Raw genomic sequence first — 20,656 nt, 5'->3', positions numbered from 1 at the left:
AGACAAAAAGGATTCAATTAGGATATCAAAGCAAACATGGAACCAACATGATGACCCAGAACTCTTTGTCCCTATGTTTATTTTGTCAAGAAGAAAAAGAAAAGGATCACTATCTTTCAATTAACAAAACAATGATATAACATGTACCCAATTTTAGAGTATTTGCGTTGCGTTCGTGCAAAACTTTCTATCTATTTTTAGCATAAAAATTACTTGTTTATTTTATTTTACACTTACTTTTCAAAAAAATTTATGTCAACCATCACTTACTATTTTCTTTTATAATTGAGATATATATATAAAAAAAAAAAAAGTAAAAAATGAATAGTACCAGTATAAATTTTTATTGGTGAATAGTACCTGTAATTTTACACCATTACTATAACAACTATATATTTTTACATAATTTTACATGACTTGATATGGTGAATTTTAGGCTTGATTGACGAAAATGATATACATATATATATATATATATATATTTCTATCATACAAGCACTAATATGAATGTTTTTAATTTGTGCAAATGTGAATGATTAACAAAAAGTAATAGGTTGCATAAACTAGTAGTTGTTAAAAAATGTCAGCCACTCATAATCATATAAGTCAACAGACCGTTAAATTAGATGTACAATTGGACGTGGCACTAAAATTATTACTCCATCGAGAACAAAATTAAGTGAGGCATGGTCCAGCTGTTTTTCTGATTTTCTATTCTTTCTTCTCATTTTATAATTGGCTCAATGATTTTACTATGAGAATATGGTATTTGTCTTAGACAAAAAATTGCTACTTTGGTACTTTGCATGCTACTTTTTATTTTTTTTTTTTATTATTTTTTTATCGTTATGCTGACCGCACTGAGACAGTAGAGGTGCGTTATACCAATAATTATGAATTGTGAGACTTTAGGAAAAAAAAAACTTAAAAAATACAAATATGAATTTATTAATAAATAGAAAAGATGGAAGTTTTTCTTGCATAAAGCCGAAGACAGTTTTGAACGGAAGTATGTTAGGGCCTAGGGGATAGGGTCCGTGCCCCACATTTTTTATTATTATTTTAATTATATATATATATATATATATAGTTATATAAATGTGAACTATCTAGGTTCAAAAAAATTTCACGTAACCCCCAAGAATTATACCCATGACTATGGTCCTCCTTATAAATAAAAAAAATCACATAAATAAAACATTTTTCAAAGGTTTTGAGTCAGACAATATTTTTTTTTCTTCTAAAAAATTAAATTCTTTCTCTCATTGTCACGTCATCAATACATCATTTTTTATTCTCAACATTGCTTTTTTTTTTCTTTTTTTTTTGAAATTAGGTTATTTCATATAGGATATAATTGTGTATAATCTTAGTTGTGGGAGAGAATTTTGGTCTAGCATTTGACTAGAAAAACTACTCAAATAAGGTTTATTGTAGATTTGGTGCATTTGGCAAACCCAAAAAAGACATAGCATTTTGATGTTTTTGAGCTTATTTTGACCGATTACAAAGAAAAAATAAAAACTAAATTCCCTCACCTTTTCTATTGTAGTTTAAAAAATAAACAAACAGTAAAGTACATCTGAAAACACACTTATATTTATATGTTATAAAATTTGCTCTTGAATTTTTAAATTTTAGTAACGAGTTTTGATTTACGAATGTATAATATATAAGTTGTGATTTCTTCTAATAATGAAAATTTTTATAATGATTCTAATTTATTATTTATGAAACATGAATTTTGAATGTGATTTTTTCATGCTTTTGTCTCTTCAAAAATTACATTTTCCATTGTCCTCTTCCCTCAAATTTTCTTTTATGGCATCATGAACCACAATTGCTTGAGGGGAGTGAGATATTACCACTTGTGTTTCTTTTATTTTTATTTTCAAGGAAAAGAGAGAGCAATCATCAAGTACAAAGTTGATGACATGTGAAAAGATAATTGTAATTCGTCATTCCACTATATAAAAGTGAAACAAAACAAAAAAAAAAAAATATATATATATATATATATATAGTGCAATATATATGGATTCCCGAATGCTGTCCACTAAATTTAGTAAAGGGAGAGAAAAAAGGCTTTGGACACAAATATCATTCTTGTTTATTAGCTACAGCATGTTGAAATCAGAATTATCCACAATTATCTTTAATTCTCCAATTACGTTAACAACTCCATATATCCACCAATCATTTTAGTAGGTTCTATGAGGGGCATCTTAGCATTTTTATCACAATGATATCAAATACCCTTTTTTTTTAAATATTGCGTGGACCACTTTTCTCATTCTCTCAGTTGATCCTCGAAGCTTCGGTCCCATTATTCGTAGAATTTTCAAAAACATGCATTAGTCAGATGCCAAATATTTCATTAATCTCAGAATGATCTCAGAGACCACAAAATATTCCATGAGGATCAAGCATAAATTCACTGTTCTAAATTTACTGAAAGAGACCATTATAGCCTTTTTGTTTTCCATCACTCATTGACTGTCGAGGTCAAAAATCCAACTCTCAGAGTTTGATGGATTATATGACCCTAATGTACAAAAGGATCACAACCTAAGCCTACTTGTGACCTTACAATTTTCCATTTGTGCAAAATTGCAGCATAGTTATTCAGTTATTATATTCTATTCTATTCTATTCTCTTCTCTTCTCTTTTACTTTTAGCCTCTTTTGTAAGTACCCATCAACCCACAAAAAAGTTGGCTTGTCCAGAGAAGAAAAGGGAAAGCAATTTCTACACTTTAATAAGGTCCACAGTTTCTTTTGGTTCCACATGAATTTCAGAATTCTTTAGACCAAGAAACCCATCTTCTTCGGCATCAAAGCTAGCATGGACACTGTAAAAAACATAGACAAGCACTGCGAGAGCTGAAAATATTCCAAATCGCGCATAGGCTCCTCCATCAAAAGACCCCAGCAAAAATATGTTCAAGAAGATTGAGATTGAAGGTATCCATGGCATCAAAGGGACACCCCAAAACTCAGGCTTTCTTGCTTGAGGGACCATGCAATGGAAAGTCTGTAATATTGCAAGTGCTATCACACCACAGGCACTTAACATGAAGGCTTTAAGCTTGCCTGTTGGGGAAAATTTCCAAGTGAGGGTGAATAAGATGGCGGTGATGGTAAATGAACATAAGAACGATAAGGTTGGCCACGGATTTGTTGTCCCCACTGTCACATAACGTCTATAAATCACAGCATTCGCCACCATGTAGTAGACAAAGAGAGTGCCCATGGATACAAGTGTGAGGAGGACATTTAAGTCAGTGAAAAGGGCAATGGCAGCCGTTAAGATTCCTGAAAATGAAATTGAAAATGTGAGAATATGAACTAGCTAGCACAAGTATCTTTCTCAAGTTATTGCTACACAAACCTGTATGTGACATTTCAATTAGGATGGTGAAAAAGTCAAGTGGACCCACTGACAATCAATTTTGAAGGACGATGATAATATATGTAAGGTATATTTTTCATTAAGTGGCATGCCCTTTGGACCAAAAATGATCTTTTTCAATTGCTTTCAGCACTTTCTGAATGCAGTGTTTCTGGTGACCTTATCAGTACAAGCTATTTTCAGTCACTCAAATGTAAAGATGGCTGAACCAATTTGGACCATTTATTATGGATTTCAAAATCAAATATGATAAAGAGTGTAAGAGTCCGATCCTCTCAGATCCGTGATATTTTCAGTCACTCAATGTAAAGATGGCTGAACCAATTTGGACCATTTATTATGGATTTCAAAATCAAATATTATTAGTGTAAGAGTCCGATCCTCTCAGATCCGCGAAAATCTTATTACTTCCATTTCATATGCCCAACCACTTTGTACAAGCCCACCTATCACTCTTTGCCTGATTTTAATTCCAAACATAATTGTTTTAGACACAAAAATAAAATGTATTTTGAAGCACTTCACGTGGATAAGGCTACGAACCTAACAAATGCTAAAATTACCACCAATCACAACCGCTAATGGTTTCAAAACAATATAACTAAAACATGCAATTCCTCTCAAGTGACTATATATAATAGCTAACTTTTAAGAGTGCATTCTCTACAGGTCATTTTAAAACAAAATTATCTAGTGCTCCAGCAACAGTGCTCTGAACTCTCACATTCAAGAACATAGACCCGTGCGTGAGTTTAGTGTGATTAAGAAAGGTCAAGAGAAACTGTATCTAATGCACAAGATACTGCCTCCATTTAAAGGAATCCAAGTTAGAAGACGACTTCAAATTTCATCAACTATGTATTGACTATTAGAAAAAGCACACTAAAAGTCTGATACCATAGAAGGAGCCCTTCACAAGCTTCCCCTATGGCATATCTCTAGCGATCAGATTGAATTTCAATCTCACTTGTATCGCATATATGTACCAAGTGGACACTAATAAAATATCATTTATTAACACCTGGACCATCATCTATAGGACTTGGCAAGAAAGATAGACTCAATTGTTACAAAGACCGTCATCTCTAGGAAAGTGCTAAAGGTAATATAACTGTTATTACATAAAGGTTGCGAATTGATGTTGCAATAAATGTATATTTCAGTTTCTTTTTTATGAATATTTTTATTTTTTAAAGGATAAAACTTGGGTCTTATTCTCGTTTAGAATAAAAACCATATCATAAATGTGGTGGACTCCACACAACTCGATGTCCTATTCAAAACAAAATAGAAGTCTTTTAGCTACACAGACCTTCATCTCATAATTAGATTTTTTTTTTTCTCTTTTGTTGCTGAGGAAGTGAAACGTGTGAGATACATGATAAGTACACGAGGATGGGTGCCCATCTAAATTCTCTTTTCCAAACCAAACAAATATATACCTACTCTCGAAATCTAATCTCATCCAAATGACAACAAAAATGGTACAAGTGGGTCCCATAGCCTACGACCAAGACCTGAGAGAAGTGAGAAGCAACAAAACAACCAAACGACAGTGCAGATTGCGCTGTTTTCAAAGTGTTCTAAAAGCGTGCGCAGTGCACACTAGACAAAGCGCCACCCTCTCTCTCTCTCTCTCTCTCTAACGCGTAGAAATAGAACCCAACCAATAATTAAAGCCTCATCCATATACACTTCAACTTTTTCACATCTAGATTTAAACAAAATATATAAAGCAGTGAGTAAAAGCAAACCACATTTACAAGTGAGAAGTGAGAACCCACCAAAGCTTTACAGCTTACGAGTTCACAAAATTAACGTGGTCCACAAACATCGTCAACTACGTTGCAGATTCCCTTCTCCGAGTTTTAATAATAAAATAAATAAAAAAAAGAGTGTTAACGTACCAAGAAAAGCGGATGCGTTGACAGGCGTAGATGTGGTTGGGTGGACCCTAGCGAACCAAGAAGGGACCACGCAGGACCGTCCGATGACGCACATGTAGCGAGCCTGACCCAGCATCGACACCAACAACGACGTCAGAATCCCAAAGCTGGCCCCCACCCCGATCACATTCGACACCCACTCCCACCCCTCCGATTTCTCTCTGAATGCATCCGCAAACGGGGCCACTAAGTCTATCTGCGTCATGCTCGTTACAATTACCATTTCATCTCATTCTAAATTCACAATCAATTCCATCAACAACAACAACAACAATAATAACAAAAATTTCACTATCAACTCAACAACCTGTAAAGATTTAGGCATGCCAAAATTTTGACAACGAGTGCGAGAACAATAATAATATAAAGTCAATTATGGATCTATTTGGAGAAGAAAATGTTAAAAGTCATGATCTATTTTACGAATTGTCAATGTGATTTGTAATTATTAAGGACTAAAAAGTAATATTAGCAGTGACTCAAATGAGAACTAGAAAAAATTTATCAAATCAATCTGTAAAAATGGTATGCATAGAAAAATGGTAAAATCACAAACTATTTTAGAAATTGTTAAGGTGATAGATGGTTATTGGTAACCTAGTTGAGGACAAGACGGAAAAAAAAAATTTCATCACGTTAATAATTTGTAAAAATATTATTTAAATATTGTAAAATAATTTGGATAACATTGCAATATTATGTCAATTCACGAATGTGCCATGACATATTATTGTCGGTATATAAATAGTGATCCAAGTTTTCTAAAAGTTATCAAATAAAAAACAATATCTTTGAAAAACATAAAGAGAAAGATTCACCGCTAAGCTCAGCACCAATTGGGCAGGTGTGAAATTTGTTGCGAAAACTATTGTGTTTGTAATATTATTATTATTATTATTATTTTTTTTTTTTTTATTGAATTGTGTTTGTAGTATTTAGCTAAAGTGCTAAACTAAATGACGGTCCATCATATTACCAACTTCAAGCACATTTCGGTCCTTTTTATTCTAAACAAATTCACAATAAACCAAACGACAGCCGTTAGAGAACACCAAAATAGTCTTAAAAAAATCACAAACCCACTCAAAATAGTCTTAAAAAAAATCTTTGATTTTTTCAGATTTTTTTTAAAGTAATTTGTATAGATAGAATCTTCTCCAAAAAAAATAATAATAATTATAATAATTTGGATTAGGATTAGGATAATTACCATATCATAAGGAAGAAGCATAGACATTGAAGCTGCCATAAGAATATAGAGAAGGGTGACGATGACAACGGAACCAGACACACCGACAGGTATGTCTTTCACTGGGTCACGGACTTCTTCAGCCATGGTGGAAACGGCGTCGTATCCAATATAGCTCACATACACTATAGATGCCCCATGGAAAACACCTTGAGCTCCGTGCGGAAAGAACCCAGATGGGTTTTCCGGGTGACCCGCTTTCGTAAAATTCTTCCACTCACCTTGCCAAAACCCCATTATTATTACAAACGCTATGAACGTAATGTGCAGCGCCGTCAACACCATGTTCACCACCGAACTCTCCCTCGTACTAAACAAAATATATACAATAATAAAAAACAAAGTTTGAGAATTTGAGATTGACAAAAATGGATAAAAGTTTTATGTTGGATTTGTTACCTGTAGCATATGATGACGGTCATGATCAAGACGACAGCGACAGCGACGAAATCGATTTGGTTGTACCCATCAGGGAGTCCCGGCACAGTGAGTCTCCATTTGTCGGTGGAGACTCCGATGATCGAGCCTGAATATAAAGTGAAGCTTCTGGCCACGCCGGCGTTTGACATCACGTACTCACTCACGAGATTCGCGCCTGTTATAAAAGCCGCAAACTCACCTGTCAAAAAAAAAAACTGATATTAGTACATTAAATAAAAAAACAAAAAAGAAGCTGAACTGGCAGGTGCTCCTCGTGGTTTCGTACCAAAAGTGACGCGAAGGTAGCTGAAGGCGCCGCCAGCTACGGGCATATCGACAGCGAACTCGGTGTAGCAGAAAGCGGAGAGGAGGGCGCAGAAGCCGGCAATGGCGTAGGAGAGAATGACGGCTGGACCGGCGTAGTGGGCGGCCATGCCTGTTGTGACGAACACGCCGGCGCCGACCATGCCGCCGAGGCCCAGTCCGACGAGGTCGAACCACCGGAGAGTTTTCTGCATGTGGGCACCGGAGCGGGCTCGGACTCGGCTCATTTCATCGTAGGAAGTGGAGATTGACCCGGCTCGGCGGGCGAGTCGGGTTGGGGTCTGAGCCAGGGCTCGGAGATAGGCTTTTGGGCTTGAAAACGACGAGGAATGGTTCTCCATTGAGAAATGAGAAGAGTGAGAGAGTGAGTGTGGGTATGGATGTGAATGGGTTTGGGAGTTTATATAAAAGGAGGTGAGAGTGAAGTGGAGACTTTTGTAAATTACCAAATAATAGTTTATCTGACAATGGACGGTGAATATTGAGTCCACTTTGTTAATCGGAGAGAACCCGAACCGAAGATTTGTTGGGGGCCTTTTTTGGTGGGGCCCTTACATTTCTTAGTGAGAGAGAGAGACTGTGAAACCAGCCTGTCCACTTATTTAGAATTTCTTTCTCAAAAAAAAAATATATATATATATATATATATATTATTTCATTCCTTATGTGAACAATGCTTCATGGATAGTATTTTCCAAATCAAAATTTTATAATTATTAAGTTTTCAAGTTATTTTTTATGACACCAATAATACCACTTACAACTTTTTTTTTGGAGAAATAATATCACTTATAACTTGAATTTATCTTCTTAGATTTTTCAAATTACCGTTACAATCTTAATTATTGTAAAACAAAATTTGGCAGATTAAACTTATTGAATCATTATAGAGAGTAATGGATAATCAATGTTTTCACATTGCAAGTTGTTTTAATTTATTTGTGCAAGTCTAGTGTTCTTGCTTATGGGTCAAAATCTTTTTTTTTTTTTTTGTTTGGATTATGGGTCAAATAATTTTTAAATAAATTTATCTGTGCAAGTCTAGTGTTCTTGCTTATGGGTCAAAATCTTTTTTTCTTTTTTCTTTTTTTTTTTTTTTGTTTGGATTATGGGTCAAATAATTTTTAAATAGGTTCCAACCTTTGTAACTTTCCATGTCATTTTGAAAATTGTATACTATGAGGGTGTTTTTTTTTTAATCTTTATTAAAATCCTTTGGCTGACAAAGGATTTTGTAATCTTTACAGATATTTTGAAGAGTGCTTTGATTGCATAATGAAGAATTAGAGGTAAAATTGTTAAGTTCCATTGAACATGGTGAAGAAACAATGCATTATTGTTAAGATTTTCACTTTTTGAACTTTGAATTTTGGGGGAAAAAAACCCCAATCATTCGTGATTATTTGATATCGATTGATGAATAATGAATCGATTCTTTCTCTCTCTTTTTTGGAGACTCACTGAATCTATTCTTACTTTTCAAAATCTCAGAAATGAATATTGAGATATTTCACTTTAGACATATTTTGCATGCGACTCAGTTTGGACTTTGGAGAAATTCCTCCTTTATAGATTAAGTGATATGGGACTCAGGTGATATGTTAATTTTCTAAGGTGCTACCTAACTCAATACGAAGAAATTCCTCCAAACTTGTCTACCTATAAACTTTTCCCTTTTACTTCTCCCCACAAAATAAGTTTTACACATTTTTTTTTTTTTGAGAAAGAAATAAGTTTTACACATTTGATATTTGAAATGAATAGAGACTCCATCATTTAATGGTGCATTGTCATCGTTTATTAAAGAAAGACGGAGATTTTGGCATTTTACTCTTAATTTTAAAAAAAATTGGCAATATGCCCCTATTTGCAAACTATATAGGGGCGTGCCCCTGTTTCGATACTCGATTACTCTAAAATCGAGTTCAATTAAATACTCGATTTGTAGAAAATCAAGTTATGCCCGATCAAACTAAAAAAAAAATGCATGGAACTCGATTTCAAAATATTTATAAGTGTGATCGCGCCATATTCAGGGAGCCCTACAGTGGCGTTCTTAAGCTCTATAGTGACATTTTAAAGTCCTATAGCGGCGTTTTCCTGCAAATTTTATATAAGTGTGATTATCCCATATTTAGGGTGCCCTATAGTGGCGTTTTTTAGCCCTATAGTGACGTTTTTTAGCCCTATAACGGCGTTTTCTTGCAAAAAAATTTTAAAACTGTGGTCGCCATTCAGGAAGCCCTATAGTGGCATTTTAACCCCTATAGTGACGTTTTAAAGTCTTATAGTGGCGTTTTGGAACTCGACTTCCCTAAAATCGAGTTCCATGCATTTTTTTTTATAGTTTTATTAGGCATAACTCGATTTTCTATGAATCGAGTATTTCATTGAAATTTAATTTTAAGATAATCGAGTATCGAAATAGAGATATATTGCTATATAGTTTCGAAATAGAGACATATTGCTAAATTTTTTTAAATTAAGGCCAAAAAAGAAAGGCAAAAGACATTTGGAATTTTTCGCACTAGTGGGGCTAGTTGTAGTTCAAATATTGAACGTAAGCAACTCAAACAAGAAAAAGATGTCAGGCCAAGCGTTTCGTTTCAACTGAAAAATCAGAGTCTCAGACTCAGAGCCAAGTGTACGGTACGTTTTCTTTTCTCACAGAAAATTTCAATTTAGCACGTCTACCAAACAATGACACGTGGGAGATAGTGAAGCTTTAGGAGATAAGCATGGATCTATTTAGTGCAGACTATAAATGGATTGGTATGAACTGTGAATTTTAATCTTGGAAGTAATGATTGAGTATTTGAAGAACAATGCTTATTTTTCATGAAATAAACAGGATGTAATAGTTAATACTTTCAGTATATAAGGTAATTTTACCGACGGCTCTAAGAGTTTAAACGATTGAGATCAATACGGTAAATTTAATTATTTAAATATATATTTTTAATAGTGCAGGTTAAAACTATATTTTAATATGTAAGGCTCAACAATTGAAATCTTAAATTTATATAATAAATTTAATTATTTAATTACATACTTTTAAGACAGTTTTTTTTTTTTTTAAAAACAAAAACATCACACCAGAAAGTGTTAATTAAACAACTCTTGACATAATATTTTGTTCTTTATGTACGAGAAAAATCAGCAAATTAAGCACCAAAAACTTGCACACTTAGTACATTAGTGTATGTGCTCCCCAACAGAAAAATGAACATTGCATCATAGACTCATTAGTGGCCACGGCATGTCTTAAAGTCTACAATTTAAAAACCCTATTAAGGGGAAAAAAATTGGTTTAAATCATTAATGACTTGATAAGAAAGTATTTTTCATGCCCCAACTCAACACTAAAAAGAGCCAAAAAGACAAAAGTTGAAGGCAAGAAGTTACTTCTTGAAAGTAACCTTGTCTTCCTGTTTTTTTTATTTATTTTAATAAGGAAAACGACGAATTTTTATTTCTTTAATGTAAAAGGGTTACATCTCTTTGAATGGGAAGGGTATGACCTTTATAGGAATCCTTTATGTAAAGGATACAACCGTATATTCGTTTTTTAATAATAGGGTGTCTATGTGGTTATTTACCTCCAATATGAAACAAACACCAAAAATAATTTGACGAATGAATTTAGAAACTTACAATATCTTATAAGTTTCTTCATGTCATAATGTGTAGACGGCGCAACAAAAAAGGTCTATAAATAAACCAATTAAATAGATAGCCTTTTGTCTTTCTAAATATCATTACCATATAATAATTTTTAAATGTGATAGTATCTTTCGTACCTAGGTTATCATCTTTTTTTAATATATAAGAATTCATGTAGAGGAAAAAGAAGTACTTCTCATTTTATTCAGCAAAAAATGTACTTCTCATTTTTGTAGGGATTTGCTACCAACAATACCCTTTTGTTTCATTCATTTTTGGGTTATCAATTCAATTATTAAGATATTGAACAATACGAAGTTGTTGAACTAATTCAAGTATTAAGATATTTAAGTTTGATTCAAACTTGTTTTTTTAAAGTTTAAAATAAGCTTAACCTTTTTTTTTCAAACTTGTTTTTTAATTTCACAAAGGATCTTGAGCTTACTCAAGAGTTTGGACGAGTTAGTTAAAAAATAATAATTTACTGCAGCTTTTACTTAAGAAAACTATGTTTCTACCTTATAAGACATTAAGACCATCAAAAATTCAAAATACATTCTAAAGTTTACTTCTCACTTGGTTCCAAACTTGAACTAGAGCTTGCTTTATTTACTTAACAAAATATCTCAAAAGAGTATCTTATCGAGCCAAACGCAAACAAATCACGAATTTTGAATTATTAATTGTCCTAAATAAGTTAGATGCTTGGACAAACTGCCTCATCGTAAATTTCCAGAAAAGTGGAAGCTACAAGCCAATAGATGACCACAAGTCATGGACAATCGCAATGAGGGCATAAAAATTATGGGATTGCGATCCCATGCAATACCACGGCACAGTTTTTTCACAATTCTTTTTTACTCTTTTCAAAATTTTATTATTCAAGGACTTATATCGAAAGTCACTTTTGTAACTTTCAATCTAGCTCCTTCAAAAATTGCCTTCAATCTCGATCATTGAATGTGTTAAAACTTTTATAAAAAAATGTAGTAGGGAGCTACAGTGTACTGTAACTCATACAATTTTTTTTGTTAATTTCTCTCTCTTCTCTAATCTCTATTAACTTTAACTTTCTCTTTTCTTTCTTTCTCTCTCTCTCTTTAGGATATCTCTCGCCTCTCTCCTCTCTCATTTTCCCTCTCTCTTTACTGTAGATTTTACCTTTCTTTTAAAGATTTTACTAAAGTGTGCCGGCACATAATACTAAACCAATTTTAGAAAAAGTTTATCGAAATGTATGCTCTTAATCGGACCTTTCTTTTAATAGAAGGTATGTGTTACTTTAGAATATTTTAATAAGAGATGTGTTAAAGTATAAAATGAGATATAAGGTTTAATGTTAAATGTTAAGTTAAATTAAAAAAAAAAAAAGTTATGATACCTTAGAGCATCAGCATCCTGAAATTCTAATTCTACTCTATTTTACCATTCCAAAAAGCCATTTTATCATCATACCATACCATTTTATAATATCTCTAGCATCTCAAGCTTTTATTTTCCTATTCTACTCATTAAAATAATATATCTACATAATAAAATAATATATCCAAAAACCCAAATAAAAACAAAAACAAAAACCCAAATCACCATCTACTACCACCACCACCACAAACAACCATCAACCCATCAACAACCACAGCACCGGTCAAACCCATCATCGATCCAAACCCATCAACCCAACAAATCCATCAACACAAATCAAAAAAACCTAAATCACCACTTGCTACCACCACCACCACGAACAACCATCAACCCAGCAACCCATCAATCCATCAACAACCTCAACACCGATCAAACTCATCACCAATCCAAACCCATCAACCCAACAAACCCATGAGGACCGATCACGACACCAAAAAAAACCCAAAGGAAAAAAACCCACCACGGCACCAAGGAAAAAAACCCAACCACCACTAAGCAAACCCACCACAACACCAGCCAACAACCACCAAGAAAAACCCACAAAAAAACCACCACCGATCTTCTTGTTGTTGATCTGGAAATCCATCAACCATGGCAGCAAAGCCACCACGCCAATAGACAAAGGGAGATAGAGAGAAAATAGAGAAGAGAGACGATGAGTCAGACGGAATAAAATATTGTTTTTGGTTTTAGAATTGTACTACAATGCAATTCTACCTTTAGAATTGCACTGAGAGCATTAGCATTGGAGAATGCTAATGCTATATGTAAGGTATATTTAGCATTTTAAACTTCAAAACATGTTACATCCCAAAATGCTAAATGCAAGTATTGTAAATTTTTTACAATACTTGCTACAGTGCAATTCTATCTTTAGAATTGCACTATAGCAGTATTCTAAAAATAATAATAATATTTTAATCTCATTTCCCTCGAAATTTTCTCTCTCCTCCCTCATTATTTCTGTTAGCTTCTCTCTCTTTCTTCTCTCTTTCTCATCTGCTCTCTCCTCTCTTCAGAACCAAACAGCCTCCTCCTCCCACCATCAACATAACACATCACAGTGGAGGAAACGTTGATCTGGGTTGATCAACGATGGAGGAAACGTTGATCTAGTGGCGGCAGTGGCGACGGTGTCTGGGTTTTGATTGGGCTTGATATGGTTTTTTTTTTTTCCTGTTGTGATCGGGTTTGATCGGCGATGTCTGGGTTTTGTTCCGGTGGGATTTTGGTGGTTGATTTGGGTTGATCAACGCGGCGGTGTCTGGGTTTTGATTTGGGTTTTTTCTGGGTTCATGAGTTCCTCTGCGTTCATCAATGGCTACGGGCCTGTTGAAATAGGTTTGGGTTTTCTAATTATGTAATGTATATGATGAGAGGCTGAAGCATTTTGGTGGTGGTGTGGTGATTGATGATGGTGAAGCCGTGAAGGTGGTGGTGTGGTGATTGATGATGGTGGAGCCGTAGAGGTGGAGGTGTAGTGTGGTGGTGGTGGTGTGGTGATTGGTGATGGTGGAGCCGTTGGAATTTGGAAAAAAATGACGGTTGGGAAGTAGAAATAAAGAAAGATTAAAAAATAATATTTTAATAAGAATAGAGTTTTGGGATGTGGAGGTATTATAAAATAAGATGGTATAATGATAAAGTGGGTTTTTAGAATGGTAAAATAGAATAGCATTAGCATTTTTCAATGCTAATGCTCTAACAATATTGCAAAAAAAATTGTAATACTTGACATTAATATTTCTTGATACAGAGCATTTTAGAATCTGAAATATCAAATTCTCCTTACATTTGACATTAGCATTCCCTAGTACATGTTAACGCTCTTATGATGGAATTTTTTTAAAACATGTTTGATGCTTAATTTATTGGGGATTGGGATTTTTAGGTAAAGTTGCATTAAATCCCTAAAAATTATTTTCTTCCTCAACACAAATTGCTTGGGAGATAACCATAGGTCATAGCCTCATAGGTCATAGTATATACCACTCACAATCACTTTCATCATAAAGGTCACCATCATAGTTTGTCCTTCCTTTCCTGTTGTGGCGCTTTTATGGATTTACCAAATCTCTTTTACTTCTTAGCTCACTCAGTTCAGTTCTATCCAAAATGAATAAAAGTGCCTTCCGCTGTCAAACCTTAGGCCTTAGCTAGGCTAGGCTAGGCTAGGGCTTTATTTTGAGCAATATCTCTTATCGGATATGACCAATCTGTAGGTCGAGTATATCTAAACTTTATGAGCAATGTTTCACTCTCCTGAGTTGGTAGGATACAATTCATTATTCCAGGAGCTCACTTTTCAATTTCTATTTTATATGAGAAATATTAACAGCAGCCTAAGCTCATGAATTACAGAGTTCAGCTATTATAAAAGAGTATATCTAAACTTTATGAGCAATGTTTCACTCTGCTGAGTTGGTAGGATACAACTCATTATTCCAGGAGCTCACTTTTCAATTTCTATTTTATATGAGAAATATTAACAGCAGCCTAAGCTCATGAATTACAGAGTTCAGCTATTAAAAAAGAAGAGAGGTTATGTTTATAACATTTTTATAATAAATTATATGTGATTAGTTGTTATTAGTTCAAATTTAAACTTAACACTAAGATTACTTTTTTACCCCAACAATAACAACCAGTAACAACCTGCTACTTAAGATTTGTTGTAAAAATATTGTAAAAATATTATAGACATATCATTTCTTTTAAAAAATTAGTATAATACTAACGAAGTAACAAGAAGCGGCTATCTAAGGCCCCAAGTGAAAAAAAAGCCCTTAAATTTTAACTAATAGTATTAATTAAACCAAAATATTAACTAATAAATAAAATAATATTTTCTTATCAAATGAAAAACAAATAAAAAAGAGAAATAAATGTTATGTTCACAATATTTTTCACAACATTTTTACAAAAAATCATAAATAGTAGATGGTTAAAGGATGTTATTGACAGCAAAAAAAATAATTTTAGTGGTAAGTTCAAATTGAAAATTAGAAGTAATTTAACACCTAAGATTTGTTATGAAAAATATTGTGAAAAAAAGCCCCTAAAAGAAAAAAGAAAAGAAAGAAAGCAATCCACACAAAAATTCACAACATTTTTTACAATAGTTGAGTTAGCAAACTTTTACTAGTTTTCAACTAGATTCACCTCTAACATCACTCTTTTACTCACTACTATCAATTTGCCACATCAATAAATGTAAAAATTTTTGTCAAATTTTTTTTGTGTTTGTAAACTTTTTTTAAAAAAAAAAATTATACATGGTTCATGTTAATTAATATTAATTTTATATATGAAACAAAATAATCAATTTTCGCCTTATGCCCCCAAATATATCAAGCTGCTTCTAGTAACAAGTAAAATTCATAAAATTAATTTTATTAGTTTCACACCTTATAAAATTGGTAAAAAATAAAAAATAAAGTAAAAAAAAAAAAATGACATAAAGTTATTTCTTAATGGCAAAATAAAAATGTTTCACACCGCTAAGTTGGTAGGATACTATTGATTATCATATGAGTTCACTTTTGACACTATTTTATGTGGATTTCAGGTAGTTCAATTGGTAAACTCTCTTGTTCTCAAATAAGAGATTTAGAGTCTCAACCTGTACCAAAAATCAATTGGTATCTTGGTTTGATTATTAAGGTCAATCATCAGAAGCGAACATCATAAGTTGAAACTCTACCTCTAATATACACACACACACACACACATATATAGTGTTGAGTTCAAGTTATACCTAGTGTAACATGCTTAGAGTTACACCACCCAATAACTTGTTATAGAATTCATATTTTGAAAATCTCACCGTTGAATTATATGTTCTATATGTTATTAACATTCATGCCAATTTTCATGTCAGTTGGATGTTATTTACCATTTAATCCATAAACTTATCTTTTATGCATTATTTTAAACAACAAAAACTTAAATTTAAACCATTAATTGATGACATAACTATTAATTATTGATCACCTTGTGTTAAGGTTCAAAATGTTACAAGTATCAAAATCCAAAGCAAATGGGCCCTCAAAATAAGGGAGGCCCAATCCGTGAGCCAAGACCCATTCAAAATGGGCAAAAGGAAACCCAAGCCCATGAATGGATAAGCCCTAAGCCTTAGAAAAGAAAGAGAAAAGCAAAGAAAGTTTGGCCCAACCTTATGTAAAATGAGCTCCCAAGGAACCTAGGGAGAAGAAAGGGACTGGACCAGATACCTTGGAACTGCTAGAGCTAGCAAGGGGATCCTTGAGATGTATAGGATAATAGGAAAGAATCAGCTGGGATTTGAATAGCTCAAGGAGGCATGCCCATGGGCACAAGAAACAAAGGAATTCATGTCCCATCAGCTGCCCACAACTTAGAAGAAAAGCTTTGGAAAATAGATGGTGACTTAGGAATCAACACCTGATGAAGGGAGCCTAGTACCTCAGGAAAAGCACGAAGGTGAACCATGAAACAAGGTGGCTGGGGATCTTTCAACATGACAGGGGAGAATTTACCTATTTGAAGAAAAATGACAAAGGGTGAAGCAGCTAAAAAGGGGCTTTAAAAAGTCTCTTTAGCTTTGGGAAAAGGAATAAAAGCCAACCTCATCAGGACTCCCCAAAAAAGGAAAGTCAATTGGAAACTTTTGGGAGGGAAACCTCAAAAGAAGAATGCAATGAGAAAATGAGGAAAGGACCAGCCACCTATGTTGTTGACACAACATTGGTTCTAGTAATCAGGGCAGCAAAAAGAATGAATCAATGGTATACCAAAAACCCTAGGAATGTACTATAAAAGAAGGATTAAGTTATCAGTAAAAGGCATTCAGCAACTATTAATCAAAGCAAAAAAAGAGCATCAGATAGACTCATTAAGCTTTAGAAAAATAGAGAAAAAAAAAAAGGCATTGTGAAGGATCCCGTAACATGTGCTTGAGGATGCACTTGAATTCAAGGGGATTCAAATCTCACAAGTCTTGGAAGCTAGAAAATGCTATCCAAGTCTGTGAATTTTGAACTTGTTTGAACCTCGTGGCATATCCCAGTGAAAAATAGGGTCCAATGTACTTAAAAGCCTAATATAATGACCTATCACTCTATTTTCTAAGGATCCCTGACGTCCTTACTTGCATTTTCTTAATAATTCTTTAGTGTTCCTCAGCCACTTATTTTACAATACGTATATGTTTGCATGCATGAATGTTTATGTGTTGTAGGGCCCATGTTTTGTGCACAAATTGGTTTGTAATTAGCCCAATATAGCTGCAATGAACCAAGCTTAGTCTACCAACCAACAAACATTGTTATCTTGGGAGGCCCAAGATCCTTACCATCATTTAGGCCTGATTGCTATCCAAAACAGGAACCCATACCTTAAAATTTTGCAAGTATGAAGAATATACAAAAATAATGTAATCTAATGGTACAATTGTCAATATTCGTATTCAATTAAAAAATATTGAGTGGTGCAACTTTAAAGTTACACTAGATGTAACTTGAACTCAACCTATATATATATATATATATATATGAGATTAAATTCTGTAAGAATGTGGTGTAAAACTCATGTTTATCCCTCCAATTCTAACATGCCACATTATCTTATTACTTATTTAAGAATAAGCACAACTACACCCAATCAATTCTAATACCCATATATAAATTCAACCAAACTAGGAACTTATTAAGATGTTATTAGATGTGGTAGGATGTATTGAGTTTTAAGTAAAATGTTGATGTGACAATCTCTTATTGGATGGTGTAAAATATAGGTTTTACACCCCATCCTTACTAAATTCGGACTATATATATATATATATATATATATTATTGTCTACCATTAACAATTTGTCACTTATGTTGCACCTATTGATATTGTATTTACCTAAAGAATATGGTCCCAAAATGGGTTGCACACAATGGCAAGACCGCACTAGTGCCGCCTTCCTCTTTTGCTGGAATTTGAGAAGAAATTACACTTTATCACTTTGAATTATATTTTCTATTACACTTTGCACCATAAACTATTCGAATGCATAGTTTGCACCTTAAACTATGACTATTGTTACACTTCGCACTCCAATGTTAGTTTTATTGTTAAGTTAGACAAAAATATAAAGTACGTGACTTGCACATGTGTATTACTTAAGTAGAACAAACTTAAAAGATCAAAATCCCCTCTTCCCTATCAATTAAAAAAAAACTTCTATTTTTTTCCAGCTCTCTCTCTCTCTCTCTCTCTCTCTCTCATGCATATTAGCCCCTCTCCCCAAATCAAAATCCCTACAACCCTAAATCCCCAAATCAAAATCATAATAAGTAGTTTTAAGTGTGTATATGATGCTATGATGTTGTTATAGCTTGGTCATGGTCCTTATGGTGGTGTTGTGAATGATACTAGGGAAGAGAATTGATAAGGACAAAAAAAGGCCGTGGGAAGTAAGACTTGCTCTAAAATACAAGTAATTGGAATCTAATAGAGAACTTTTAGTTTTTGTGATGAGAAGGGGATTGGGTTAAGGAATTCGGGTGAGCCATGCTAAATCAAATAAAGAAAGGAAAAAAAAAATCAATTAACACAATGGTGGTGCCAAGGGGCTGATACGCAGCACGAGAGTGAGAGTTGAAAAAAACTATTTTTAATTGAATTAGGAAGAGAGGATTTTGGTCTTTCAAGTTTGTGTCACTTAAGCGATATATATGTGCAAGTCGCATGTTTCATATTTCCGTCTAATTTAACAATAAAACTAGCATTGGGGTGCAAAGTGTAACAATGATCATAGTTTTGGATGCAAACTGTGCATTCAAATAGTTTATGGTGCAAAGTATAATTTGGAGCATAGTTTAGGGTGGTAAAATGTAATTTCTCTGAAATATTAATACCTTTAAAATTGGTAACAAGTCATCGCCGCATGATACATCATTGAAGTAGTGTTAAAACAGTTTTATATGGAATTGATGAAAGTTAAGTTGCATTAATCTAATTCATCATTTAAATAAACTGTGAAATGCTAGAGATATAAATGTTTTTACAAAAAGTTTTACAAACTGCTAATGTGATGAATAGTTATTAATAAATAAAAAAAATTGATGTTAATGATGGGCTTAGATGAAAACTAATAAGATGTTGGCCACATCAACAATTTGTAAAAATGTTGTAAAATAGTTTGTGACTATAACATTACTCTTGTGACAAAAATTATAAAATCTATTATGCAGTTTTAGTGATACACATTGTAACCGTATTCATATATTTATTTATTTTTCATATAATAATTGATTTGTAACTGTATTTATTTATTTATTTTCCATATAATAATTGATGGTAATTAGACAATCTCCCTCCACCTATTCAAATGGATTTATACATTTGTTGTTTTCATTTCTTTTTTGATATGATGAGAGTCGAGGAATTTAATCAATTGTCTCTTTTGATAAAAAGAAATACTAGAAAGTTTTAGTTGAGTTACAATTTCTTGGCATTGTTGTTTTCATTTGAGCGCCTTTAGCATTCACCCTTCAACATTTTAATTAAATCTTAATTAAGGAGATATTTTTTTTATTAATTCCCTTTTGATAAAATAATATCTGCTTTTTTATTCTTTTTATATTTCAATTTCCTATCTTCTTCTTCTTCTTTTTTTTTTTTTTTTTTTCTCTCTCTTCTCTCTCTGTTAGTTGTCCTCTCCACCTCCTCCGACTAAAAGTTGTGATCAAGGAAACCTCTTGCTAAAAGGGAGGTTCTTCTCTTTGCCTCTGGCACTAGGCCTCGGCCATCTAACACCTCTGGTATAATTTTTTTTGGACAAAGTTTTATCTAAACTAGTTTAGTAAGAAATTCTTCAAAATCCAATTAAAAATTTTAATATAACTATATATTTTGAAATCTAACCATTGAATTACATGTTATTTATATTATTAAAATGTTTGTCAATTTTTATTCAAATCGGATATTAATTACAATTCAATTTATACACGTAATTTTTTATGTATAGTTTTAAATTACAAAAACTTGAAATTAATTTAATTGATGACATAGTTATTAATTTTTGATTTTCTTAAAAGATTGCAGACATGGAGGATATAATTAAAAAAAAATGTAATTTAATAGTAGATTTGTCAAAATTCACTTCCTATAAAAAAAATATAATGAGAGTTTAAAAGGTTTGCCTCCAAATTAATTTGGAGAGAAAATTTGTCTATTTTTTTTCTTTAT

At 32.9% G+C, this 20,656-nt stretch overlaps 1 protein-coding gene across 1 annotated transcript; it reads right to left on the bottom strand.

Moving 5' to 3' along the window:
- Window positions 1-2,414: 2,414 nt before the first annotated feature.
- LOC115988145 (cationic amino acid transporter 7, chloroplastic) lies at window positions 2,415-7,764 on the bottom strand. The gene is made up of 5 exons (XM_031111792.1): window positions 7,314-7,764; window positions 7,007-7,226; window positions 6,569-6,917; window positions 5,320-5,554; window positions 2,415-3,315 (listed from the first exon to the last, which is right to left on the bottom strand). Exons 1-5 carry the CDS (start codon window positions 7,690-7,692, stop codon window positions 2,750-2,752), a joined length of 1,749 nt encoding a protein of 582 aa, XP_030967652.1. The 5' UTR covers window positions 7,693-7,764; the 3' UTR covers window positions 2,415-2,749.
- Between the last annotated feature and the right edge of the window lie 12,892 nt (window positions 7,765-20,656).

The sequence above is a fragment of the Quercus lobata genome, chromosome 4, assembly GCF_001633185.2.
Source record: "Quercus lobata isolate SW786 chromosome 4, ValleyOak3.0 Primary Assembly, whole genome shotgun sequence".
Taxonomy (NCBI): Eukaryota; Viridiplantae; Streptophyta; class Magnoliopsida; order Fagales; family Fagaceae; genus Quercus; species Quercus lobata.
The sequence above is the reverse complement of the archived record's forward strand: the minus strand, read 5'-3'. Positions and strand labels throughout refer to the sequence as shown.

Bases quoted from the DNA above. Each gene is read 5' to 3' on its own strand.
- LOC115988145 (XM_031111792.1), bottom strand. From the start codon at position 7,692: ATGGAGAACCATTCCTCGTCGTTTTCAAGCCCAAAAGCCTATCTCCGA. The intron at 6,918-7,006 runs GTAACAAATCCA...TATTTTGTTTAG, and splicing joins ACCGTCATCATATGCTACAG to TACGAGGGAGAGTTCGGTGG. The intron at 3,316-5,319 runs GTACGTTAACAC...TTTCATTTTCAG, and splicing joins CAACGCATCCGCTTTTCTTG to GAATCTTAACGGCTGCCATT.